The sequence below is a fragment of the Galeopterus variegatus genome, unplaced genomic scaffold (genome assembly GCF_000696425.1).
Source record: "Galeopterus variegatus unplaced genomic scaffold, G_variegatus-3.0.2 Scaffold60, whole genome shotgun sequence".
Taxonomy (NCBI): Eukaryota; Metazoa; Chordata; class Mammalia; order Dermoptera; family Cynocephalidae; genus Galeopterus; species Galeopterus variegatus.
In genome coordinates, this window is record NW_007726171.1 from 221,264 (window position 1) to 248,773 (window position 27,510).

General features: G+C 40.6%; 1 protein-coding gene across 5 annotated transcripts in view; it reads right to left on the reverse strand.

Annotated features, from left to right (window-relative positions):
- Positions 1-27,510, reverse strand: part of ATF7 (activating transcription factor 7) — an 89,197-nt gene that overhangs the window by 13,718 nt on the left and 47,969 nt on the right. For all 5 annotated transcript variants that reach the window (XM_008575974.1, XM_008575960.1, XM_008575957.1 and 2 more), the window contains exons 3-10: positions 19,238-19,334; positions 15,042-15,160; positions 8,835-8,972; positions 6,223-6,380; positions 5,125-5,224; positions 4,480-4,593; positions 3,714-3,866; positions 408-605 (exon numbers count right to left, since the gene is read on the reverse strand). In XM_008575974.1, coding sequence (XP_008574196.1) covers positions 408-605; positions 3,714-3,866; positions 4,480-4,593; positions 5,125-5,224; positions 6,223-6,380; positions 8,835-8,972; positions 15,042-15,160; positions 19,238-19,334 — 1,077 coding nt within the window. The remainder of the gene's footprint in view (positions 1-407; positions 606-3,713; positions 3,867-4,479; positions 4,594-5,124; positions 5,225-6,222; positions 6,381-8,834; positions 8,973-15,041; positions 15,161-19,237; positions 19,335-27,510) is intronic.

The following is a 27,510-nucleotide window of genomic DNA, read 5'->3' on the forward strand; positions in this document are numbered from 1 at the left end:
TGTCTGAATTATAACTGTTCTATTTGTGCTCAGGGTGGTTTTCTCTTTCTTTGTTTTATTAAGCTGCATTATCTGAGGCAAAAACATTTCCCTTTGGGTTTTCTATGACCCCAGTCAGATTCTACTAATGATTTAAAACAGCACCCTGGGATCCTTAATCTAATTTTCTTCATCCAAATAGGTCTATGGATGAGTCATTCTAGTAACAGATTTGGGGGTAGGTGGTGAGTGTCTTTCCCAATCCCTAGGGAAGAGATTTCAACTCTGTTAAGAAATTCTTTCTGCATTTTTCCTGGCACAATTTCTGGATCTGTCCTAATTAAAGAATTACCATCTGTTCCACTTTTTTCTGATTCAATTTACTTTCCAGATTCAACAATACCAGTAATCATCCAGGACCCACTCACACTCAGCTGAATGTTCTGAGAAGTGAGTTCCTCTGCCTTCTTCTCTAGGGAGGACACCCAGAGTTTCCGCTTTTGGCGACAGCGGGAGGCTGCAGCCCGGTTGCGCTCCAGAAAGCGCTGACGCCGCTCATCTGGATCTTCATCCACTGTGCGCCGCCGACGCCCCCCAGTACTAGGGGTGGGCTGGGCTGGTGAGACCTGTTGCCCAGGAAGGAAGAGGAGTTACTTGATTGGAACATCAGTCCTTTCCAAATCAATCCTGACATTGCGTAGATTAGCGAGATCTGGTAAAGAGATGTACCAGTCTCTGGTAACCACAGCACGTTCTCACCACTATGTCCCTTTAGCTGCTCTTTTGTAGGAGCTCCTCATTCTACATCCCATTTTTTTTTTATTTTTCCTTTTTGTCTTTTTTCGTGACCGGCAACGGATCGCAACCCTCACTGTCGCGCCCGTACTGGACCGGGACCGGCAACGGATCGCAACCCTCAGTGTCGCGCCCGTACTGGACCGGGACCGGCAACGGATCGCAACCCTCAGTGTCGCGCCCGTACTGGACCGGGACCGGCAACGGGATTGCAACCGCCCCCCAGTGAGTGGCCGGTCTGTATGTGGGATCTGAACCCTCGGTGGGAGTGCCGCTGCGCTCCCAAGCGGTGCACTGTAGCAGTGCGCCACCTGGCCAGCCCCCTACATCCCATTTTTAGACAAACCACAGTTCAGTTGGAAACTCTGATTATTTCTGAGACAGACAGACAAAATAAATCTAAGATCACTTTTTATTCCTCTAGAGGGAATCTCGTAGGCAGGGATATCGGAATCAAGGAAGGGTGTCAGGGGACCTTTTAGGGAGACTGTGAAATAAAAAAGTTTGAGAATCACTGATTTGGACAAACAATATGTACAAACAATTGCATGCTGTATCAGGTTTCAGAAAAGGAGAAAAAATGTTTTTATTTATTTCACTACCAGTGAGATATGAACTACTATGGGGAGATATGAGCTATTATTTGGAAATATGGATTAATATATTCTTTTTTATTTATAATCAGATATTAATCATCCTCAGTAAACTCTCTGCTTTTTCTTTGTTTGTAAACAGAGAAAAAAAGGGGCCAGCCAGTGGCTCACTTGGGAGAGTGTGGTGCTGATAACACCAAGGCCACAGGTCTGGATCCCATATAGGGATGGCCGGTTTGCTCACTGGGTGAGCGTGGTGCTGACAACACCAAGTCAAGGGTTAAGATCCCCTTACCGGTCATCTTTAAAAAAAAAAAAAACAGAGAAAAAAGTTTAATCCCTTTACAAATTGGTGATATACAACTGTCTTTTGTTTATAAACTTCAGGCTGAACTCCTTTGTCACCAAAATACTTTTTTTTTCCACCAAAAACTTTTGGATCACCTTCCCTTTCCGTTAGCTGGTATGTGTTCAGAGAAGGCAGACCAATTATATAATAGTGGCCAACATTTCAAATAATGTAAAAAGGTCAACCATCTGTAGAGAAGAAACTATATAATGTAAAACAATGCAAAAGTAAATTTTTCTCAGATCTATCACTATTAAGGAATATCTATGTTAGTATTTCTCAAATGCCAGCGCTCACATCAATTTCATGAAAGTAAGCATGAGTTTATAAAAAAAAAAGAATCTTGTACCCACCTCAGGCCCTACTGAATTATGTTCTCCATTAATATAGATAATCAAGAGATAATTTTTTTTGGGGGGGTGGCGGTGACTGGCTGGTACAGGGATCCAAACCTTTATCCTTGGTGATATTATACCATGCTCTAGCCAACTGAGCTAACTGGCCAGCCAAGAGATGATTTTATTTATTCAGACTGATATTATCTTCCCCAAAAGAAAAAAATGGAGAGGAAACTTCAAACCCAACTTAATGAACTAGAGGGCTTGGGTCATTGTTTCTCACTGTACTAAGGGAAAATGCTTTCTTCAAGAAATTTACAATAATTCTCCTGAGAATTTCAACTTCCTCTTTGTCTTGAGCTCATTGCAGCACATGTAAAGATTAGTGCTTTAAGAGGAGGATGGGGGAAAGGAAAGAACAGGTTCCTTTGCTCTCACAGGCAATGCAGTAACTTATGCAGGGAATGGAGGTGAAAGAACAGGCCAAGACAAAGAAGGGAAGAATGAGAAAGAATGGAACCAGTGGTGACTAAAATGGAAACCATGTTATTTCTCCAAGAAGAATGCAGCACATCTCAAGCAGGGAGCCTGCTGCTTTACCATCTTCAGGACTGGCTTCAGTGGGGGTTACAGGAAGGGGGGCTGGCTTAACTTCCAACAAGAAAACTCAAATGAAAGCTTTTGTTGTTGGCCAAGCTTTAAGGCAGCATATGGCTACAAAATGTTTGGACATGTGGTGGTAACTGATGCAGCAGGTGGTGACATCAGGAAAAAAGGGGCTGGACAAAGAATAAAATTCTAGAAACCAATCTCAAGTTGTTATCACCTATCCAGTACAGACAATATGAAAACCAAGGACTATGCAATTTCCAAAGAATCTTGTTAAAACTGAGATCTCTTTCAGAATTGGGCAAATAAGTGTGACCCCTTTGGTTTTTTTAGGATTTTTTTTTTTTTTTTGTCCTTTTTGAGACCGGCCGCACCGCGCTCAGCCAGTGAGTGCTGTGAGCGCACCAGTCATCCCTATATAGGATCCGAACCCACGGTGGGAGCGCTGCTGCACTCCCAGCGCCGCACTCTCCCGAGTGCGCCACGGGCTCAGCCCGAGGATTTTAATTTCTTTGTGATAAAAATGGAATGAATTGGTAATGAGAAGAGTTTGTTTTGTGTCTTTTTAACTAAGCTGTCAATACTGTAATATCACATTTTATTAATATATTGTTATTATCTGATTTTTGTTGTAAAATCTAATCAGGTAAGTTATTTGTTTGTTGGTAAGACTTAACAGATACAAAAGAGACTAGGAGAGCCTCCTTTGTTTAGTGCATAATGCGGCTTGAAGTGAGATTGTCACATTTTAGAGGATCCTGCAGATATACTAAACTATCATTCACGTATGAAAAAACCTAGAAACTGAGACCTCCTTTGCAACAGTTCTGCATTATTCATTATGTTTGCCTGTAAGTCTAACAAGGGTGGATAGCGGATAAAGAATGATGTGTTCTGCTGTAGTCAAACTGTCAACAAGACCCAAAGTAGCAGGAAGATACACAGAAAGCTGAAATCCATTCTTCTCTAACTTTCTGCTCCTTGAAAAATAGATATGACATAGAAAGTAAGGGCAACATAGATGGTTCCCCATCTAAGGGCCCAACTGACCTGTGGCTGGGCAGGGGATGGGGCATCAGGATGCTGGATGAGGATCTGGCTCTGCTCTGGACGGGCTGTCACCATAGTGCTAGCAGTACCCACCACCATTCCACAACCACCATTGATTGAGGAGACTTGGTGGGTTAGGGTGGCTTTTAGTCTCTGTGGGGAAAGATAACAATAGCTTGTTAAGGGTGAGATTCTATCAAGGATGAGAAGAGTGGGCTTATATTTTATTATTGACCTTACAGACAGCTAAAATTTCCACTCCAATTTTCTCTTAACGGATGAATCAAAAAGAAAATGACAGGGAGAGAAAATGTGCACCTGGATCCCTAAAATGCCTACTCTGTTCCCTGGCTATCATCCTGGGCACAGTTGGGGGGAGGAGATTGTTGAAGCAATAGAGTCCTGATGAAAGCTCTCTCTTGGATTCTGGCCAGACGCTTGTTACGCAGCTATTCACCTCTTGGCCAGCTCCCCTGCCCACTCATGCACCCTCCATCTGTCACCCTGGAACTAAAATGGCAAGTGTTCCATTCCAAACAATCTGTGCTGCCTCTTTTCACTGCCATGGTCCATGTACCAGGCTCTAAAGGTGTGGAGAAGAGATGGGAGTAATGAATCGAGGTCTTTTCTTTTCCAGACCCCAAAGCAGTGTGTCCTTAGCTTTGCAAGTCCCAGAAGGTTCCTTTGCTTGGCTCACTTGGAAAACCTAGGCTGATATCACTTCTTTCAGAAGGGCCAACATTGCCCTAGGCTAGGATGTACTCACCATCTTGGCTTCTGATGGCATAGGGTGGCCAGAGGGAGAAATGGAGCCACTACTGTTAACTGGTGGGCCAGGAATACCAGGAATGTTGGGCACCATGGACACAGGTCTGGCCAGCTGGATCAAGAGAAAGAAGAAAAACCAGAAGGGCACATAATACTATTGGTGGGGCATCAGTTTTCCCAATGAAATGCTTTTGAGACTGGCATGTCAGGGCCCGTTTCTGTGCAACCTGCCCATAGGGCATGCAGGGACAGCCTGGGAAATACCTTCACCTGTGGAGCAGGACAGGTTAGGGAATCTAATCTTTCAGGGCTGGGATAATTTCTGTGGGAACAGCTAGGGCTGTATCTTGAGGAAAGTGGTGGGCAATTTAGGAGCTGCTATGTGCCAAGTGAAATCAACTAATCAGCGGGCTGGCAAGATCAATTCCTAGACCGGGAGCCAATTGTCCAGATGAGTCTTTGTCTACTGTTCCATAGTGCTGGATTGGCAGAGGTTAGTGAAGAGTTTGGGCAGGCTGCCATTTTCAACTAATACAGATCAGAGCCCATATTTCCCTGGAGCTCATGTGTGTTTATGACCATTCGGGTGGGAGGGAGGGATTATCATGTTAGTTGGGCTGTCTGCCCCAACTACAGAGCTCACCGATATAACAGAAGGCATCTGTACTGGAGGCCCTGGCAGCACAGGCATGGTCTGTCCATTAGCAAGATGCATGACAAGAGGGAGGGAACCAGTGGGAGACCTAGAGGAAACATGAAATGAAATGCTCACAATACAGACTTTTTGCCTATGGATCTTCCTCCTATATAATTATAGTAGATTTTCCAGTCTTCCCTGTTAGAGAAGGTATAGGGCAGCACTGTAAAGTCCTGATACCCTCATGAAGGTGGGAAAAGCAGGGAAAGCTACTTACCTTACAAATGGAGAGAAATGGCAAAATTAAACAAACTGAAACAGTAGGAAGCTAATCCTTTTAAGGGTTTAGAACAATTAAATAAACAGCCCTAGCATGGACATGTATAAATTCCATCCTGCCTTAGGCAAGGGGGAGTTGGGTCAAAGTTGTCATTTTGCAAAGATGAATTATGTCATATGATGACCAAATCTGAATAACTCTTTTGTTCCTTTTCACGTTTTGCTCTACCCTACCCAAAAAAGAAGCTGTCTCTTTTTATTTTTCCTACTGGATCCAGAGAACAATAATCTCTAAGAAGCTGAATCCTTACAACAATCTCTTAACCCAGGGGTACCTGGGGACAGGATCTCAGGTCATCCCATCAGGAAATCTGTATGGGCCATGTCAGGAGTGAAGACAAATAAACAAACAAAATTAGGGACAGCAAAGACCAAGAACCCTAACTGGGACTAAGGGGAACATGAGACTCAAAGAAAATGACTCAATGGTTTTCAGCCCCTATAGGAGTGAGGCCAAGAACTAAATATACTTCTACTGTGTGGCCTCCACCACTGTGATAAACTTCTTAAAGACTTAAGGATCCTTCTTTTTAAACTGAAGAAGTATTAACCCTGCAAATTAAGGAAGTATTATCCCCAAATAAATATTTGCTTGTCTACTAAAAAGGTAAAGGAGATTCTGTTTATGGGGGAAATATTTACTTTGAGAGATAATCTCAGTGACTCGTTTTCCTTGGGTATTCAAAAACAGTTCCTGTTTTATCAAATAACTTCACAAAGTGGAATGAGATTCAGCCTTCACTGTTTTTTCCTGCTCTTACTTACCCCATTTGCCTATTGGATGGTGGAGCCTGTGTGATGACGGAGGTTGGGGAGGGAAGGGTTGGATGAAGTGGATCATAGCCCAAGTGGAGAGGCAGGGAGCCAGGACGTACAATGGTGGGTGTAGGGGTAGAGATCACAACAGGCTTTGGGGCAACCTCCTGGGGAAAAGAGACAAACAGATCACAAAATGCTTTAAAAGCTGCTTTTAGGGAAATACATAGATGGTAAAATCTAGCACAAATTTATTGGAAAGAGCATTAGGGCCACTTATATAAATCATGACCTGATTCCATCACGATCATGGACCATACCTCACTCACCCATTCAGTCAGTAGGAATGCTGAGTTAAGATCTCTTGGCAATCTCCCTTTCAGAGATGATGACCATATAAATAAGATGACAGATGGAAAAAAATCACTTGAAATCTTTGGAGAGGCACTGTATTAACATATAAATTCTAGAGATTGTTTTAACTTTTCACAATCCAGATACTCTCATTCTAAACTTGATACCCAGGTGTCCTCTGACCTCCAGTGGGAAAAAGCAGGTATACTGGTGATAAGGCAACCTAACATCTCCTATAGACCCCTTAAAAAAAGGTCTATGGAAGTTTGAATAATGATCATATTGTAATTTTTAAAAACTTCTTCTAACTATTAAGTTTTTAGGATCTTACACTGCCAGGGCCATACTGGCCTTGAAAGCATCTTCAGACAGTCTCTATGACTTGGTTGTTGATGAAAGGGGCAGTGGTGGGGGATAGTTGTAATGTTTTTGGAGATGGTAGTTTTGAGAGGTTATCCAGCTAAATTTGGAGGGAAGTAAGATACAGTACAGATGCCTTATCCATACAGCATCTGGACTGTGAAAAATTATAGCAATCCCTAGAATTTATATGGTACTATAATGCTTCTCCAAAGATTTCAAGTGGTTAAAATTAATAACCACTGGTAGAGCAGTAGAGACTGGATGGAAGGAGGCATAAGAGGGCTTCTGAGGTTCTGATAATATCTGGGTTTTTTTTGTTTTTTTTTCTTTTGGTGGCTGGCTGGTACAGGGATTGAACCTTGAAGTTATGAGCATCATACTCTAACCAACTGAGCTAAGTGGCCAGCCCCCAGATAATATCTGTTTTTGATCTGGGTGCTGGTTACATAGGCTATTAACTTTGCGGACATTCAGTGAGCTGTATATTACAACTTATGTACTTTTCTGTAAGTGCACTATACTCAATACATTTATAAAAAATAATACTTCATAAAAAGTTTCCTTTAATAATAATAATAAGAAAAATCCTAGTAGATATTCCCTTTGAGTCACTGCCCCCTTAGAAGACTTTTTCCTTTTTCTTCTTTTTAGAAGACGTTTTTCTATGTTTAATGTCCAATTTATGATGTATGTAAATTTTTCTTTTTCATTTATTATTTGAAGTATAACATACATAAAGTGCATTAATCAGTCATTAAATTATCCATGCTTTCCTAAAAAAATAAAAAATAAAAAATTAGTCATTACAATGAAATGACTTTTTACATACGTAAAATCAAGATAGAGACTATTTCTAGCACAGAAGGTTCTCCCGTGTCCCTTCCCAATCCATACCCTTCCGTCACAAGAGGTAAACACTATTCTGAGTTCTAGCATCATCAAAATAGTTTTGCCTCTAGTAAGTGAAATCATATAGCATGTACTTTTGTGTCTAACTTTTTTTGTTGTTATTCAATATAATGTTTGTGAGATTCACCCACATCACTGTGTAATTGTTAGTTCATTATTGTTTATTTTAAATTAAGTTAATTTACTTATTTTTAGCTGGCCAGTGTGGGATACAAAGCCTTGACTTTGGTATTATAAGGCTGTGCTCTAACCAACTGAGCTACCCGGCCACCCCTGGTTCTTCTTTAATGCCATGTAACATTCTGTTTCAGAAATATATAACAATTTATTCATTCTTTTCTTCTTTTTTTTTTTTCCTTTTTGTCTTTTTTCGTGTCCGGCAACGGATCGCAACCCGCAGTGTTGCACCTGTACCGGACCGGGACCGGCAACGGTATCTCAACCCTCGGTGTTGCCCCCACACCTCGCTCAGCCAGTGAGCGGCTGGTCTGTATGTGGGATCCGAACCCTCGGCGGGAGCGCCACCGCACTCCCAAGCGGCGCACTGTAGCAGTGCGCCACCGGGCCGGCCCATTATTCATTCTTTTCTTGATGGACATTTGGAATGTTTCCAGTTTTTTTTTTTTTTTTTTTAAAGATGACCGGTAAGGGGATCTTAACCCTTGACTTGGTGTTGTCAGCATCACGCTCAGCCAGTGAGCAAACCGGCCATCCCTATATTTTTTTTTTTTTTGGCTATAATGATTACAACTGCCATGAACATTCCTACATACTTCTTTTGGTAGACATATGCACTAATTTCTCTTCCCTGTAGTCTGAGAAGTAGAATTGCTGATGAGAGAATAGGTGTATTTTACATAAATCTTCTAAATTAGCATTCCTTTAAATACAATCAATCCTCCTATATCACACAGTATTTATATAACTAATGAATCAAACTAATTAGTCAAATCTATCAATTAACATTTGGGATGACCCTTGGTAGAGAATTTTACCTTTTCCTTCAGTGGTGGGGAACGGGGGCTAGAGGCAGGGCTATCAGTTGGAGAGGAGTCTACCTCCACTGGCTCTTCTTCTTTGATTTTGATGTCTGGTGTGGAAGGCAAAGACATGTCAAGGGGCCCAGCAGCAGCCTGTTATGAAAGAAAAATGAACAGATTTCAACCTCATGATTCCCTTTAGGTTTGAATCTATACCTTTACAGTTACAAGATGAAATAACATGCTTCTAAGAAGTTCAGCCCTTGGTCAAAGCACTGAACTGCAAGTTAAAGCAATGCAGGTCCTATGTTTTGGGCTTCTGTTTCCCTAACTATAAAATGAAGTTAACACCTGCTTCACCACTATTAAGCAAATACTTATAAAGACCTGGAAAAAAAAAAAAGAATGTCATTTATTTATTTATTTTTTTCCTTTTTGTCTTTTTTTGTGACCGGTAATGGGATCGCAACCCTCGGTGTCGCGCCCGCACTGCGCTCAACCAGTGAGCGGACCGGTCTCTATATGGGATCCGAACCCTAGGCAGGAGAGCCGCCGCGCTCCCAAGTACCACACTCTACCGAGTGTGCCACCGGGCCGGCCCAGAATGTCATTTAAATCTATGCAAATATTATGATTATAATCTTTTTTTCAGAAAAATAAAATGATTCCCGAATCAAATACCTGCCTTTTCCCAACCAGCTCTGCTGGCCACTGGAGAGCTGTGAACTCTTTCCCTGACAACCAGAATGACTAGAACACCCAATTATCAAAAGCAAACAAAGACAAATTGGCTATTAACATACTGCAAACAAGATAGGAAATGTCTTTTCTGGAGAACTCACCATCCTTGATGGCGATCTCACCCCAAAATTTGGTGCTGGAGGCTGTAAGTTTCAGGCAGATAGGATTTTGGGGAAACAAAGAAAGGAAAGGCTATCATCTGATCAGTGAAATTAGAACTTGGTCTCAAGAGCAAGACTGGACAAAACCAGAGTACTTTCCTGGCAGTGGTGCAATCGCCTCACAGAACTGTGGAGTTGTAAATGGCCTTGCAGGGAACAATAAATCATCTGAGATAACGTCCCTGACACTGCACCATGACAGGAGGGTTGGCATTGCAGTTCACTTTCATGACAAAGTGGATCCTTTGTTCTATTCTTTCCATATCCTAGGTACCTTGGTGAAAGGAGCTTGTTTCTAACTCTTCCCTTGCTGCCTCCATCCCTAGAAACCTTCTTGGTAGCTAGTTGAGTAAAGATAACCTGGTGTCTGCTGCATTAGAGAAGGTGGTAATAGTTCTCTCTCCCCAATCTGATGAGGGTGAGCAACAGCAAAGATGGTTTAATTTCTGCCTCATTTTTTCTACACTGCTAAAACATCATGTCCAATTTATCTAATCCTGAGATCTCTGAAGTCAGAGACTGGTGGGAAGGAGAGGCCTCTAAGTAAATAAAACCATGGGTTTAAAATCCCCTAGAGGCATTTCCTAGAAAAGCTGTGGTTCAGGAAAGTTTCAGGCTCATTAAACACTCTTGGAGATAATATTGCATTGACTCTGTGCTTCTCATCAAGGGAAGGTAAAGACCACTCCTGTACAGGTAGGAAGAAACACCAAGAAATGCCCAATAAGGAAAGGCCTTGCCTGAATTGTGTTTCCCAAGTTTATGTATATTAGAAACTTGGCCCCCACTGGGACTGTTAAGAGGGTAGGAAATCCTATTACGGTAATTGAAAAGTGGGGCCTTGAAGAGATGATTAGATTGTAGTACCAAAAATAGTGGTCATGGGCGTGGATCTGAGGGCTTTAAAGAGAGTGAATGAGGAGGTTAGTCTCTGCCCTCTCTGTTCCGCCACTTTGCAATGTGATATCCTGTGGTCACTGAAGTCACCACCAGAGAAAGCCTTCACTAGATGCATCCTCAGGCCTTTGGACTTCCTAGCCTCTGAAAGTATAAGCAATAAATTTCATTTTCTTTCTAAATCACCCAGTTCCAGGGCCGGCCCATGGCTCACTCGGTAGAGTGCGGTGCTGATAACACCAAGGCCGCGGGTTCGGATCCTATATAGGGATGGCCGGTTCGCTCACTGGCTGAGCGTGGTGCTGACAACACCAAGCCAAGGGTTGAGATCCCCTTACTGGTCATCTTTTAAAAAAAAAAAAAATTACCCAGTTCCACGTATTGTGTTATAAGCAACAGAAACAGACTAATATAGAAAATTGGTACAAGTGGGGTGTTGCTTATAACAAACACTTGAAAATGTGGAAGTGGCTTTGGAACTGGGTATTGAGGACAGGCTAAAAGAATCTGAAGGAACAGAGTAGAAAAAGCCTACCTGCTGGTGGGAGTTTAGAAGACAAGAATACCAGGGAAAGTTTGGAATATCTTAGAGACTGGTTACGTGACAATGACCAGAATGCTGGTAGAAATGTGGACAGTAAGGGCAATTATTATTTTTTTTAAAGATGACCGGTAAGGGGATCTTAACCCTTGACTTGGTGTTTTTAGCACCACGCTCATCCAGTAAGCTAACCAGCCATTCCTATATGGGATCCGAACCCGTGGTCTTGGTGTTATCAGCACCACACTCTCCCGAGTGAGCCATGGGCCGGCCCCAGTAAAGGCAATTCTGAGAAGATCTCAGATGTAAATGAGAAGGGACTTATTGGAAACTGGGGCAAAGATCACCTTTGCTATGAACTGGCAAAGAACTTGGCTGCATTGGATCCATGCTTTAGGACTTTGTGGAAGTTGGAACTTAAGAGTTGTGAATCAGAGTATTTGGTGGAAGAAATTTCTAAGCAGCAAAGCATTCAGGAAGCTGCATGGCTATTTGCAACAGCCTATGCTGTTATGGTGGCAAAGGTATGACATAAAGTCAGAATTTAAAAGGAAAGCAGAGAGTAAAGATTTGGAAAATTTGTAGTCTGGCTCTGTGGTAGAGCAGCAGAGAGCATTTTCAGCAGAAAAATGCAATGGTCTAAGAAGATTAGTACAAAAGAAAGGAATCATCAAGAGAAGGGGGGAAAGCCTCTGGAGACATTGCAGAAGCCTCTGGTGCCAACCCTTCCATCTCAGGCCCAAAGGCCTAGGGAGACAAAACGGTCTTGCGGAACAGGCCTGAGGTGCCCTCCACAGGCTCGCTGCCCAGGGCCACCTTGGGAAGCTGCTTTCAGCAGCAGCACCCCAGCTGCTTTGGCTGCTCTAGCCATGGCTAAATTGGCCCCAGGTGTGGGTGGACCTGCAGCTTTGGAAAATATAAGCTGGAAGCCTGGGTGATGTTCACATGGTAAGTTTGCAGGCTTGCATAATGCCAGAGCTGTGTAGGATTAGAAGCCTTCATCCTGATTTCAAATGATGGATAGAAAAGCCTGGGGGCCCAGGAAGAGATCTGTTGCAGGGGTGGATTCACTGCATAGAGCTTTCTGTAGAGCAATGCTGAATGGAAATGTGGGGTCAGAGTTGCAGCAGAGAAACCCCATCAGTACCATGCCTAGTGGAGCCATGGGAGCAGGACTGCTATGAAGATCCCAAACTTGTACAGCTACCAGTGTGCAATGCCAGCCTGCAAAAGCTAAAGCATCACCTGAGACCAGGAAAGTCATAGAAGCAGAGCTGCCCAAGGACTTGGGGACCCAACCCCTGCACCAGCATGCAGAGGATGTCAAACATAGGTACATGATTTGCCAGCTTTGAGATTTAATGCTTGCCTTGCTGGATTTCAGACTTGTTTGGGGCCTGTTACCCCTTTCTTCTGACCTATTTCTCCCTTTTTGAATGGGAATATGTACCCTATGTTTGTCCCACCATTGTATCTTGGAAGTAGGTAACTTGTTTTTGATTTCACAGATGGGATGTTGAACTTTGGACTTTTGAGTGAAAACAAGACTTTGGGGATGAAATGAATGTATATGCATGTGAAAGGAATGAGTTTTTTGAGCAGGAGTGGAAAGTTCCCCCTGGAACTTAGGGGTTGAATGTTCCCCCCCCGCCCCTGCCAAACTCATTGAAGTTTGAATTGTGTCCCCCAAGTTTTATGTATAAGAAACTTGGCCCCCACTGGGACTGTTAAGAGGATGGGAAATCCTATTATGGTAATTGAAAGGTGGGGCCTTGAAGAGGTGGTTAGATTGTAGGACCATGCCATAGTGAATGGATTAAAAATGGTGGTCATGGGCGTGGATCTGAGGGCTTTAAAGAGAGTGAATGAGGAGGTTAGTCTCTGCTCTCTCTCCTCTGCCATTCTGCAGCATGATATCTCGTGGTCACTGAAGTTACCACCAAAGAAAGCCTTCACCAGAGGTGTTCCCAGGCCTTTGGACTTCCTAGCCTCTGAAACTGTAAGCAATAAATTTCATTTTCTTTGTAAATTACCAAGTTCCAGGTATTTTGTTATAAGCAACAGAAACGGACTAATAGAGGCCTAAACAACTGTGAACTGGCCTCTACGTGTCAACTGAGCTAAAATGACAGTGGAAAAGACTTGAAGCTTTTTAAGGGAGGCTAATTTTCTTGAATTTGCCTATAATGAGTTTGGCATAAAATCCCTCACATCCTGGTGGAAATAAATTGACTACTTTCTTTGTTTTAGGGGAGGGGAGAATGACAGGGGAGGTGACATAGGTAAGCTGTAAAATAAAATTATACCGTATAGGTTGAGGCAACTGAGAAATGAGAGACATGGGTCTCTAATGAAAAAAGAATGATAAGAAGACTGTGGCTAATTCTGTTATTTGAAAGTAAAACTACAAATATATGCAACTGAGTTTCCCTGCTTTCTTTTAGTTTGAGGGAAATAGCATGAATAAAAGCTGACAGAAAGCAAAGGAATTTGGAAAGAACTCCAGCGATAAAGACACTTTATCTCACATTTTTAAATTTAAGCTGGATGAAAATATCATGCATAACTATCCTTTTTTTTTTCTTTCTTGGCTGCTCGTGGCTACAGGGATCTGAATCCTTGACCTTGGTGCATTATTAACACTGCGCTCTAACCAACTGAGCTCATACCTATCTTGGTTTAGCTGCTATCTCCCTCTTTGAAGGAAAGATCTCCCATAGAATCCTTTTCTTATGTCCTGGCTTTTCTATATTCCGATGGGATTCCATGCCTCACTATACCATGCAATTGTGAGGTACATGTGTTAACATACATATGTTTTGGGATAGAGATACTGGAATCTTTTATGAATTATTATGGAACACAGATCTGATTTTAAATAGTGACTAATAACCTAGAATTCTAATTCTAAAGTAAACTTTGATCTTTCCACTTTTCTTTTTCCCCCAAACCCCTTATTCCATTAGGAACAATCTTCCTTTGACTCTGCTTCTTCAACTATTTCCTCTAGTCTTCCAAATTAAGGGATTTTCTAGGGATATGAAATATATAAAGGCTAAAATCAGAACCACAGCACCTCAGGATTAGAAAGGATTCCAACATTTTAACCCTCTCTACAATATCCCAACTAAGTGGCCTACATATAATTAAAACACATTTTGTGAGAGCTTCCACTCAGTGATCCTACTTCTTTCTACCTTTGGGCCACACAGAATAATTTAATCCCTCTGATATAATAATTTAATCCACAACAGCTCTTCAAGTATTTGAAGACTACAGTTTTTGTTCACACTAAATCTCTTTTCCAAGCAAAACTTCTTCAATTTCTTTAATGGTTCCTGAAGTGACTTAATTTCTAGTTCTTTTACCACCCTGGTTGATCTCCTTTGAAAGGCAATAAAATGAACATTCTTCTTTAACTTTAATAGTTACTTGAATAGTACTAGAAAGCTACTTGAAGGCAAGAATCATATATACTGAAACAAAGAAGAGTGGAAATTCAATAAATGTTTGTTGACTGGCTGATTGAATAAAAATAGTCCAGGTGAAAAGCCTGATCAGCTCAGAAAAGAGTGGGATTTGGCAACAAAATCTGAGTAATTTATAATCTTTTAACATCTTCAACATATTCATAAGAAATAATTTAAAAAATATATTATTGAACTAATGTTCCACTGGAAGGACAGGAGGACTGAATTCTGGTGAAGACAAATTTGTGCTGATCCATCATCTGGACTCCCTAAAGACCTGGATGGTTGACTATGATTAGTGAGTACTATCTGATTTTGTGTTTTAACCAATTAAGCAAATTATCTCAAGGTGCAATGAAAATAGTCTAGGTATGAAAACCACCAGTTTTTTGGCAAAAGTCCCACTTCTTGCCTTTTTCTCTTCCTCATCTGCAGCTTTCTTGAATTCATGTTCAAAGGAGCTAGCTAGTTCATTGAAGAGCCCCACCTCCTCACAGTTCTTCAAGAATCTAGTCGGAGTAGGAGTTTGATCTGTAAACATGAAAAGAAAAGAAAACTCTGTTTTAGTTTTGACTTGAAATTAAAACTTGATAGTATACAGAGAATGCATTTTTATTCTTCTATTTGGAGATAGAGAGTCTCTGTGTTAGTGTAAATTTGCTTTTATGGAGCCCTAGTAGGTGAAGGTTTGGTGCTAGGCCACCAGAGGGTGTCTGTGCTGTGTTGCCTCCAAGCCAGCAGGGGGAAGACAGAACAATGTCTTGTTGTGTGACTATCCCCGTACTCACCTTTCTCGTAGTTCTGGTCTTAATTCCTTCACCCCCAAACCAAACAAAACAAAACTACCTACACAGGTGAAGCTTTGTGAAACCTCCTGATTTGAAAATAAAGTACAGTTAAGCAATGTTTTCTTTTTAAACTTACTTCCTGTTAGTTCTGAAGTGAGCAGGTATAATAAGCAGACGGATGTTAAAATCTGATGAGAAGAAACTGAAGATCAGATAGTTGAATTTGCTTACTGACGCTACCAAATAAGAAAAGAGGCCTTGTCTTTGAGTGGTCAATGAGGTAAGGGTCTGTTACCTTCTGAAAGGATTACAGGCAATTCTAGGGGCTGGAGAACAAGACAGCAAGATTATGAATTAAAAAAGGAAACTGCAAACAATAGAGCTCATTTCACAGACCTGGGCCTAGAGCAAATTCCGGAAACCAGGATATTTGGATTTAGATTTGCCAGCCAAAATATTCCCGCAGGGGCTGCACGAATCTCTTAAACACAGTAATTCTGCCTTGGAAAGAGGAAGGCTCTTGGTAACCCATGGGAACTTTTCAAGCAACTTGAACTTTATTTTATTTTTTTTAAAAAAAGATGACCGGTAAGGGGATCTTAACCCTTGACTTGGTGTTGTCAGCACCATGCTCACCCATTGAGCTAACCGGCCATCCCTATATGGGATCCGAACCCGTGGCCTTGGTGTTGTCAGCACCACACTCTCCCGAGTGAGCCACGGGCTGGCCCAAGCAACTTGAACTTTAGATTTGAGCTTTTTTCTCCCCATCCTGCATTTTCTAGAGTTGAATCTTGTTACCTGATCCTAACTCTATTATGATGGTTTTCCTTCATATTCTAATGGCCTCAGGGATTCATCTCATACCCCAAACTACTAGACTGAATGAAATAAATAGAACAATGTTTAAATGGTATTTTAAGGAGTGAGACCTGGGGTTAAAACTGCTCCTCTAGCATGATCAATTGGAAACAGTCCAGAGGGATTTTCCATGGAAACAACATAATTTTTAAAAAAAATTTAAACAAAACCTCTTCTGAATCAGAGTGTTTGGGAAAGTTACCACTACCTCCCAAAATAGTTTTAAAAGGTTCTCTGGCAGCTTTGGTTGGCTAACGATAAAGCCACTTTCCCTCCATCCTTGGGTGAGTAGAGGTAACATCATCCTTTATGCTTAGAGTGTACTTCAGTAAGGGCACACACAAAATCACAACTCAAGTGGAACAGGAGGGAGCAGCTAAGGGCATGGCTATGGCAGAAGAGGGACTTTTAGACTTCTGAGCTGAGGCTCAAATTTGTCCCGCACACTGCTTATTCATGCTCATTTCTGGTTTTTATTTTAAAGGCTCTCCTGTGTTAAACCTAATTCCTCATCTTCCAGGTGGCCTCTTCAAGTGGTTCTAGTTCCTGAACAAACAGCCTGAAAATATGTAAGAAAACCCTGAGCCTGCTATGATGATTCCTGAGAAATCAACAAGTGTTTACTGAATACTTACTATGTATTTTGGTGCTACATGCATACACTTGTGTGTATATTTAGGAGAGAGAAAGGATAAGAGTATTGTCCAAATATAAGACATGGCTCTTGCCCTAGAGAATTAAGAGAACATTTTCTAGTTGAGAAAATAAAATATACACAAACAGCATCATAGGGTACAAAAATAAGTGCCATGTGCAGTGGAGAATAAAATTGTTGTAGAAATTAAAGACACATTAATGACAGAGTAGTTAGGAAAGATTTCAAGAAGTGGGACTTCAGTTGAGCCTTAGAGAATAGCTTTAGATGGTAGAGAAGAGAACATTTGGAGGCTAAGAGGAGTAAAGCAGGTAAAGGCACAGAGTGAGGAGCAGGGTATGGGCACCTTGTGTGGATAAGAAGAAAAAGGTATAGCTAGGTCAAAAGATAATCATATTAGGTAGGTATATAAGTCTTATATCAAGTTGGGTGAGTACCATGGGACTAGGTTATGGACAGCCTGAAAATCCAGGTATAAATAGCCTTACGTTAAGAGAAAATAGGAAGATAATGACAGATTTTGACCAGAGAAGTAGAATTTAAGGAAGACTGCCTTTTCAATAGTAGGCAAGATGGATTAGAATAAGAGATTAGTCAAGGAAGCCAGTTAGAAGACTGGAGGAATCCAAGCATAATAAGGGTGGTGGCAGGAAGAACAGGAAGGAATAGAACAGACACAATTTGAAGAAAGAATAAAACAACTCAAGATTTTGAGAACCCTGGTATCACTGGACAGTCCCACTGACTGTCTGGTTTAGTGGATAAGCAGGTTAGTTTGGTCACTGACATGAAGATTGAATGATACCACTTGGAATAACTTCTCCAACCTTGCCTCAAATTTACCTTTCATAAACTTTCTGATTAATTCTACTTAATATTAACTCTCTTAGGGCCGGCCCCGTGGCACACTCGGGAGAGTGCGGCACTGGGAGCGCAGTGGCGCTCCTGCTGCGGGTTCGGATCCTATATAGGACTGGCCAGTGCGCTCACTGGCTGAGCGCAGTGCGGGTGACACCGCACCAAGGGTTGCGATCCCCTTACCGGTCACGAAAAAGCCAAAAAAAAAAAAAATATATATATATATATATATATTTATATATATATATATATATTTATTCTCTTAATATTCATATTGTTTGTATTATTCACTTGTACTTGCCCGCAAATTTGAAAAATTTTTTTCATATACATATACCCTGACTTAATTAAGTATGTTTTACCTACATAAAGTCATATACTCATACCCTACCTGCTCTTCCCTAAGACCTCCCCAGGTTTTCCTAAGGATCACTGATGACAATATCCCTACTCATGTCCTTTTCCCAGAGATTACAAATCTACGACCTCCTAGCAAAGTGCCTGGTGCACACAGGAGATATTCAATAAATATTTGCTGAATTAATAAGGAATAGGAGATCTGTAAGGGCAAATCCCTGTCATCACACATAGAAATATGGAAAGGAGGTTCTGTTTCTCCCTAGGGTAGCATTTTGGCCAGTAATACTTAGAGAAATTGTATCTTACTTGAGTTATTAACTAACATAATAACTATCAACTAAATACCCTACTGATTAAATACTGAGCTTGGGCTAAATTAGAACCTGTCGTGGTATTAAAAGAAAAAGCCCAATTTGGTTTGTATGTCTGTCTAGCTGAAAGTGGCACAATAGAACTGCTGCGTGGTTTGAGAGCAGTTGCTAAGAGTGTTTTCCTGAGAATGGCACATGTAAGCAAGACAATATCTAAAACGACGGGTGAGAGGTTCCAGGTCACCTAAATTGGCTTAGAAAAGTCCAACTGACTGTCTTGTTTAAGCTTTGGAAATGTGCCCTCAATGGTGTCTGGGTTCACAAGGAAAGCAGAATTTATGAACTGACGATCTGCCTGCTGGAGGAAAACTGATACCCAGTGGAAGAGAAGCAGCCAGACTAAGCCGGTTTTTTTGCCTTCTTTTGTTCACTCCTTCACTGTGGGTAGGGAAAAATGTCAAAGTCTTTTGTCTGTAAATCTTCCAAAGTCTTAATAAATACAAGGCAAGGAGGGAATAGACTGAAAAAAGCAAAGACAAAACCTCAATACACCAACCATCAAAAACCACAGAACACAATCTTGTTATAAAAAACAGAGTAGAGGGCACAATAGAAACTTGGGACCTTTTAGTGTTCGTTTTTCCTGATTAAATGCAGATCACATAAGGGCTCTTAATGGGAGATGAGGAGTACTGCTCCCAGTACATCTGGTCCCTGGTATTAATCTTAACTGTCTGGTGATATCAAGGCACGTGGCTTTTAGGGCAGCAAATACCTGCAATGATGACTGAGTCAGTTCTGGCTGGGCCAAATTTCAATGTCATCTCATGCTTGTGTTTATGAACTGCCAGGTGGTCCTCATTTGTAAATCTCTGAAACAAAACAGAAATGGAGATGTGAAAACAAACAAACAAACAAAACCCAATTCAGTGCCCTTTTTAAATGTCCTACCAAACATCCTGCAATAGGTTGGTCCCTGGAAAGAGGGACTGTAGAGGAAATAGAAAGGAGAAAAAATTGGAAGTGATGGAAAAGGAGAAGAGATGGATGAAAAAAGGAGCTAGAAGGCAGGAAGGAGAGGAGAGGGGGAAGACCCTGGCACCAACTGCTCTGTAATACCATGTCCAAACAAGAGAAGTGGACAGATTGTTGGAGAAGTGGGGTCCAGGCAGGAGGCTCCAAATAAAAAAAACATTAAGGCAAACTCGTAGTGAACAAAGAGAAAACAATTTTTAATAATAAAGAGAGAAGAAGGGAAAGGCTGGGCACTCATTAGTCATCACAAAAATAGGAAATTTAGAACGAATCTCTCCATGGTGAGGCTGAATTGGACTATTTTATGAAGGGGCTAACAAGGGAGATAAATTATGCAGGATTAGGAGAACCATTTAACTTCCTGGCCCCCACAGTGCTGCAGCAGGCGCCTGCGCGGCTATTTGGCTCAGAGTTTTAATGAGCCAGGACGGAACTGTAGAGGACCGAGGCCCAATGGCCAGCAATAATAACACATACCAGCCCCATTGGCCAAATGCTGTCTCCCCTCATCGGGCAGCCCGCCTCGGCTCCAACAGTCATAAAGGGGCCAGTACAATGCTGCTGGCTGTATAATGGTACAATAAAAATGCAAGCAAAAAAAGTTTTGTTTAAGGGTAGGGAGGAACCTGAAGGCAGGATGAGGGAACAGAAAAGGAGATGGTATTAGAAATTTTATTTCTTTAGGGATCTGGGTGAAAAGACAATGAAGAAAACCGGGCTAAGTCTACCCCAGTTTATGACTAAGTAAGACAGTGTTACTGGACAATAATTTATGCTTCTGCCCCTTCTTTAAAAGGGGGAGGTGAAAGGAACAGACGAACAACAGTAATTCACAAGAATAATACCCTCAAAAGTTCCTTTGAGGCTGCTGGCCATGTTCCTTTATTAAAACATGACTGCAACACATGACAGCTTGGATGGTGCACTTTTCTATAGTTCCTTTGCATCGAGTCTCTGAAACGTAGTTCTATTTGTCTTTTTGTTTCTAAAATGATGATTGGTTAGTCCCCCCTTCTTACTTTCTTCATTAAATACACACTCCCCATCAAACACTCTACTTTAAACACTATACCTCTAGCCTTTACCCCCCCAGCTCTTCTTAACTGCAAGTCAAATACACAGGAGATGGCCCGATCCTAGCTCTTTCCCAGTCAGGAAAGCAACACCAAACTGTTTTGGCTCCTTTATTTTACCTAAAAGTAGCTTTTCCCCAAAATCACTACTAAAGTCAGCTTAAGATCTAAAATCCTTCCAGGCAAGGCACTCAGGTCTGAAGGTAAAGGGAATTTTCAATTAAAAGTATGAAGAACCAAGAAGTAAGAGAGTCAAAAGAAGACTGACTCAGTGGTTTCTGATAGATCTAGTGCAAAACTGAATAAAGTGTGAGAAAATTTAGCCACGAACTGTAATTTTCTCTATTGTTGGTAAACCCCAGTGCAGTGGATTGAATTATGTCCCCCCAAAACTCCCTGAAGCTTGAATTGCGTCCCCCAAGTTTTATGTATTAGAAACTTAGCCCCCACTGTGACTGTTAAGAGGGTGGGAGATCCTATGACGGTAATTGAAAGGTGGCCTTTGAAGAGGTGATCAGATTGTAGGATCGTGAAATAGTGAATGGATTAAAAATGGTGGTCCGGGTCATGATTCTGAGGGCTTTAAAAGAAGAGAAGAGGGCCGACCCTGTGGCTCACTTGGGAGAGTGCAGCGCTGGTAGTATCCAGGCCGTGGGTTCGGATCCTACGTAGGGATGGCCAGTGTGCTCACTGGCTGAGCGTGGTGCAGACAACACTGTGCCGAGGGTTGCGATCCCCTTACCGGTCAGAAAAACAAAAACAAAAACAAAAAAAAGAAGAGAAGAGTCTGCCTTTTGCTTTCACTGCTCTTCCTGCTTCCACCATTTTGCAATGTGAGACCCCTGGATCACTGTTGCCACCACCAGATGGACTTTGGACTTCCCAGCCTCAGAAACTGTAAGCAATAAATTTCATTTTCTTTAAAATCACCCAGTTCAGTGTACTTTGTTACAGCAACACAAAACAGATTAATACACCCAGGCACTAAATTTTTCAATTACAAATTTTTCCCTAAGGAAAAAAAAGGGTGGGAGTGGGAGGAAAAGTAGAGAATAGTCTTGTTAACCAGGGTTATGATATTTGTAGATTAAACAAGTCACTGTAGAAAGTCTAGGATTGCCAAGTATTTGGTAAAAGGAAATAAGCAGAACCTAGTCTACAATGGAGAAAAAACATCATTTTAAGGAGACATGAAGAGTAGTAGTAGATCAAGCAGGGTTGTAAATGTATTGGTAATGTTATAATAATCTTTTTCATAAATATATTTATAGGTACTTCAAGGAAATTTCATATAGAAAGCTTGAAAATTTTTGTACAATGTTCTAGAAGCTAGAAGAATGACTTTTCAGCAAGAAGTCCTCTTCTACTATCAGAAAGCTAGTTTGCTCAAAAATGAGCTGGCAGAAAGATTTTAAATCTCCATCAGGTTTTGCTCTGGTTAAGATTTTCAGTATTTAAAAAGGCAACTCCCCACTCTGCTACAACTTTGCTACATAGTCATGATTTGTCTTATTTGTCCTCTAATTCTTGTTCCTCTTTGCTGCCTACCCCCCACCTCCATCCTCCTCCACATTACATTTGAGCTGTTTATTTTTCCCCAAGTCAAAAGCTGGGGCCTGAAAAGAACTGAAGATGGCTGAAGGATCCCACCCACTAACATCTTAGAGGGTTTGATAAATGCAAGCACACATATGGAAAAAATTACATCTTTACTTTCACTAAACTCTAACTGAAATTTAGCATTCTTTTTTTTTTTTCCTTTTTGTCTTTTTTACTGACCGGTAATGGGATCGCAACCCACGGTGTCGCGCCCGTACCGGGGACCGGCAACGGGATCGCAACCCTCGGTGTTGCGCCCGCACCACGCTCAGCCAGTGAGCAGGAACCGGTCTCCACGTGGGATCCAAACCCTCGGCGGGAGCGCCGCCGCACTCCCAAGCGGCACACTCTCCAGTGCGCCACCGGGCCAGCCCGAAATTTAGCATTCTAATTCACAATAGAAATCACATATATTTTCATATCACATTACAGTTATTACAAGATATCTCAAAGTAGTCTTTATATCACTACTTTGAAATTATGGTAGTTAGTTATCAGACCTATCACTAGAACTTATTTAATGCATTAATAAAGAAGCACATATATTATCAAATATTTTTTCATAGATTTTTGACTACTATTATAATTAGTCCCCTTCATAATCCCATATATTTTATTTTATGAATTAAAAAATATTACTCTTTTGAAAAGGTTTGTAGGCCTCACCACACTACCAAAGGGGGTCCATGACACCAAAAATAATTATTGCTCCCTGACTAAATAACATAGTGCACTTCAGAGGAAAAGGAGTCAAAAGGGCAGAATTTTAAGAAGTGGGGCACTGTCCTGATCTTGGCTCCAGTCAACTCTCCCTACATTTCTTTTTTTTTTTTTCAATTTTTATTTTGTCAATATACAATGTAGTTGATTATTATGGCCCATCACCGAAACCTCCCTCCCTCCTCCCTCTCCCCCCTCCCACTCAAGAATGTCCTTTCCATTTGCTTGTTGTAACAACTTCAAAAAATTGTAGTTGTTATATCTCCCCCCACCCCACATTTCTAATACAATTTTTGCACGTCTAGGGTAGGAGAGTGAGAATAAAATTTACTGACGCTTTTTGTCAAAATGAATGCAATCTGGTTATTATTTTGAATATTCTTTATATTTTCTCTCATTTATTAAGAGTTAATACTTAAGGAATTCTCTAGATCACTCTTGAATTTCTTGTTTAGAAAACCATCCCTCTGAAAGCAATTTCTCAATTAAACTATTAAGTGATAAAAATTTTAACCTTAGTAAAAATATAGATTGTCCTTCTGAATTAAAATGTGTGTGTGGGAGGGGCTCCCAAAAGGATTTCCTTTCAAAATTACTGCTCATTTATAAGTCTAGCTTCCCCATTTGTTAATACCTTAATGAGTCTTCTTTTGTTTTTTGGTTTTACCTATGACTAAGGTTTTGGCAAACGGCCACTCACTTGAAACACTTACCCTGGTTCTAGGGTAAATAATGATAATTTTCAATAAATGTGCAGATACTAATCATCTCCAAGACAGCAGAGAGCTGATATCATTCAAAATGGGAAGAATTTGAGTCATATTGGATTAGGAAGACAATTTGCATGTCTTGGGAGAGTATTTATATGGTAACACAGAAAGTTTAAAGTCTTATTTGTTTAAGTAAATGAATCAGGACACTTTCTTGGCATAAATGGGGAGAGAGAAAGCACTACATGCTAACTGGTACATTACATAGAGACCAAGATCATCTAGAGCTGCTCTATCCAATAGGGAAGCCACTAGCCACACATAGCTACTGAGCATTTGCAATGTGGCTCATCTGAATTTAAATGTACTGTAATTCAAAACACATGCTGAATTTCAAAGACAGTACAAAAAAAAGAGTAAAAAATCTCAATAATTTTTACGTTGAATACCTGTTGAAATGATACTAATCTGGATATACTGGGTTAAATAAAACATTATTAAAATGAATTTCACTTGTTTACTTTTACTTTTTAATGTGGCTACTAGAAAATTTTTAATTTATATATGGCTCACATTTGTGGTTTGCATTATATTTCTTTTGGACAGCTGTAATCAAGATAATATGCTCAAAGATCCCATGGGAATTTTAATTATGTGCCAATATTGAATCTTCCCCCCAAATCCACTTTCTCTAGATAAAGTTTACACTATATGACATTGGTTTTAAACCTGCAGCAAATTTGCCCCCCAGGGGACATTTGGCAATGTTTGGAGAAATTTTTGCTTGTGACAACTTGGGGGATGCTACTGGCCTCTAGCGAATAGAAACATGGGATACTGATAAATATATAATACACAAAACAGCCTCCCGGAGAAAGAATTATCCAACTCCAAATATCAGTTGTGTCTCTGTTGAGAAACCCTGCTTCAGAGTAAAGAGAACACAGAGAAAGAAATAAGAAAAAAAGGCTGTTTTTTAGTTTTCCTTGCCAAACTGCCAACACATGTTTTTGGACCTGAAACTTGGAAGGAAAAAAGGACAGGCAGAAAACTTCCAACTTCATTTTATAAAATGGCTGATGTACTACAGATCTGCAAATACTTAGGATTGGGAAATTAGGAAGATGGAACAGAGGGCACTGTAATTGGGAGAAGAACAGATTAAATGGGATTCTCATGCATTGCCTTGTTAGTAACAAAGCCATAATACAGAAGAAGCTAATCAAAACAATTTTGGCTACTTCTGATTTTCACTCTCTTGCGAAGAAAAAACAAATAGCAAGAAGAAAGATATTCTCACTTTAAGAAAAGTTAAGAAGCATAAAATGGAAAGTCAATCTGACTATGAGGAAGTCAATCTGAAAACTGGTATTAGTTGCAGAATGGACAGGGAAAAAACAGTTTTCTTGTCAACAACTCATCTTCCATGGGATATGGTTGGTAAAAACCCTTTCTATTTCTAGGAAGTTTCACTCTTTTTTAGAGTGGTGGGGAGGGAGGTGCTGGCCGGTTCAGGGATCTGAACCCTTGACCTTGGTGTTACTAGGAAGTTTCACTCTTACCCATCCTTCTGTAATCTGGACTCCTACCACCTAGGAAATTGACTAAATGAACATAGCTAAGTAAAGATTTTGGAATGGCCTGAAGAACAAAGATGGCGGGAATTGTACATCAGGAATAAATCTCAATGAATGAAGTCTTAAGATTTTTAACTTTTTAAAATTGAGGTATAACACAGAAAATGCATCTCAAAGTGTACATCTCAGTGAATTTTTATATAAGTATATACCTGTGTAATCACCACTCATTAAGATATGAAACATTTCAGACACCCAAAAGGCTCCCTTATACCCTTCTTTTCTTAAGCCTTTGAATGAAATAATTATATAAACAGTATAGTACTTGGCATGCAGCATGTATTCAGCTAGTTCCCTCCTCGCTCCCTTTTTTAAATCTCAAAGTAGATAGGTATTGTACTAAAAAAGTAACTTTTCTTTGCAGAATAATTCTAAACAAGTCAATGTTTAGAGATAAATTTTTCTTAATCTCATTTAGCCTAGTCTCTCAGAAGTATTTTGAAATAGCAGCACTGAACAGAACTGAAAAGAAGGCTCAGTGCGAATGAGAGCTCAGACCAAACTGAATCTAAATTTTTGGCTTTTGACTCTGAGCCAAGCACAAGCATATGGGCATTAGGAATGTATCAGTTTCAAGCTAAATCCTTGGTAAAGTGTTGTGACCAATGAAATTTCTGTGCAATATGCACTCAAGTCCTAGCCAGATTCATTCCTGAAATGTTGTCTTTGGCCACAACAGCTTGTTTCTGTGGGGATTCACCTCACATTTTAAAATGCTCATATTCTGACCTATGACAAATTCACATCCCTTTCCTTGTTTTAGAAGAGTAGACTGGGAGAAGAAAACAATCAGAACTCTTTACTTATTAGGAAATGAGCCCTGAATGTCTCAACTATCAAGGAACAATACAAGGAATTGAGTTTACATTTGTGATAGTCTGCAAAGTCATTTATGCTGAAACCTAACTATCACTTTCTCCAAAGTTTCTGGGTTTGGCAGCACTTCACGGACAGAACAGCTTTCTTTTATTACAGTATCTATACTTGGGCATATATATTTTTTTTTTTTAAAGATGACCGGTAAGGGGATCTTAACCCTTGACTTGGTGTTGTCAGCACCACGCTCACCCAGTGAGCTAACCGGCCATCCCTATATGGGATCCGAACCCGGGGCCTTGGTGTTATCAGCACCGCACTCTCCCGAGTGAGCCACGGGCCGGCCCTACTTGGGCATATTTTGATGAAAGAAAATAGTATGAAAAAGCCACAGAAAAACTGAGAAACTTTGGTGGACAAGCTCCAGAATATAGTGATATCGGTATTGAGCAGGTAGTAGAGACAATAACTGATCTGTTTTTGAACACTATTTAATCATTTCAATTGATCACATATTCTGAAAGAAGAAACTGAGAAATTTGCAACAGTCTTGACAAGGCTTCTCACCCTCACTGCAGTACTTCTGTTCCCAATGGAAGACATCACTTAAGTTTGGGAAAATTGGGAAAGGGAAAAGAAAGGAAGGGATTAAATATACACATATACATATCTCAAAGCCAACATAACTTTCATTTCTACCTTAGTCAATCCTAGGCTCCTGCTCTCTACTTCAAGATGTTGCTGTTTACTAAATGAGTCACACATCCTACTTTGAATGCTTCATGGTTCTTGAATGAATCATTTCAAAGTACTGGACTGTTCAACAAATAAATACAACCACAGCAGCAGCAGTAGGTCATATGCTGCATGTGTGAGCAAGGTAATTTATAGAGAAAAAATAAGAACAGGAAACTTCTTCCCAAAATACTCTAAGAAAAAATGTCAGGAGAACGAAGGAGGACAAACTAAAGAGAGGGGGAAAACCACCAAATTGTACCTAGGGTAAATTCATTTGTGTATGGGTTGAAGAATTTCCTGTTTTGGAAAGACTGAATATTTTAAAGAGAAGATTCTGACAGCTAACCAAATTAGTCCATTATATAGAAAAAGGAATTGTGAGAACAGAGACATTATCTGATAGTTGGTCTAGCCTTCATGCTATTGCTAAAATGTAAGCTCCCAAAGAGAAAAGATCTCTTCATTTGTTTGTGGACATATCACAAGCACCTAGAACAATATCTGTACATAGGAGATACTTAAAAAATATTGTTGAATAAATGACAACTAGCACATCTCACTGAAGTGCTACAAAGCATTGCCAACCTACAAAACTCTTGCCCATGTGTACAATGGTGGGAGAATTTTCATCATCCATATCCAAAAGGATAATTAATCTCTTAAATACCAGTTCTTCCCTATGCAACCAGAGACCAGGCCCAGGAAGGACCAAGAATACCC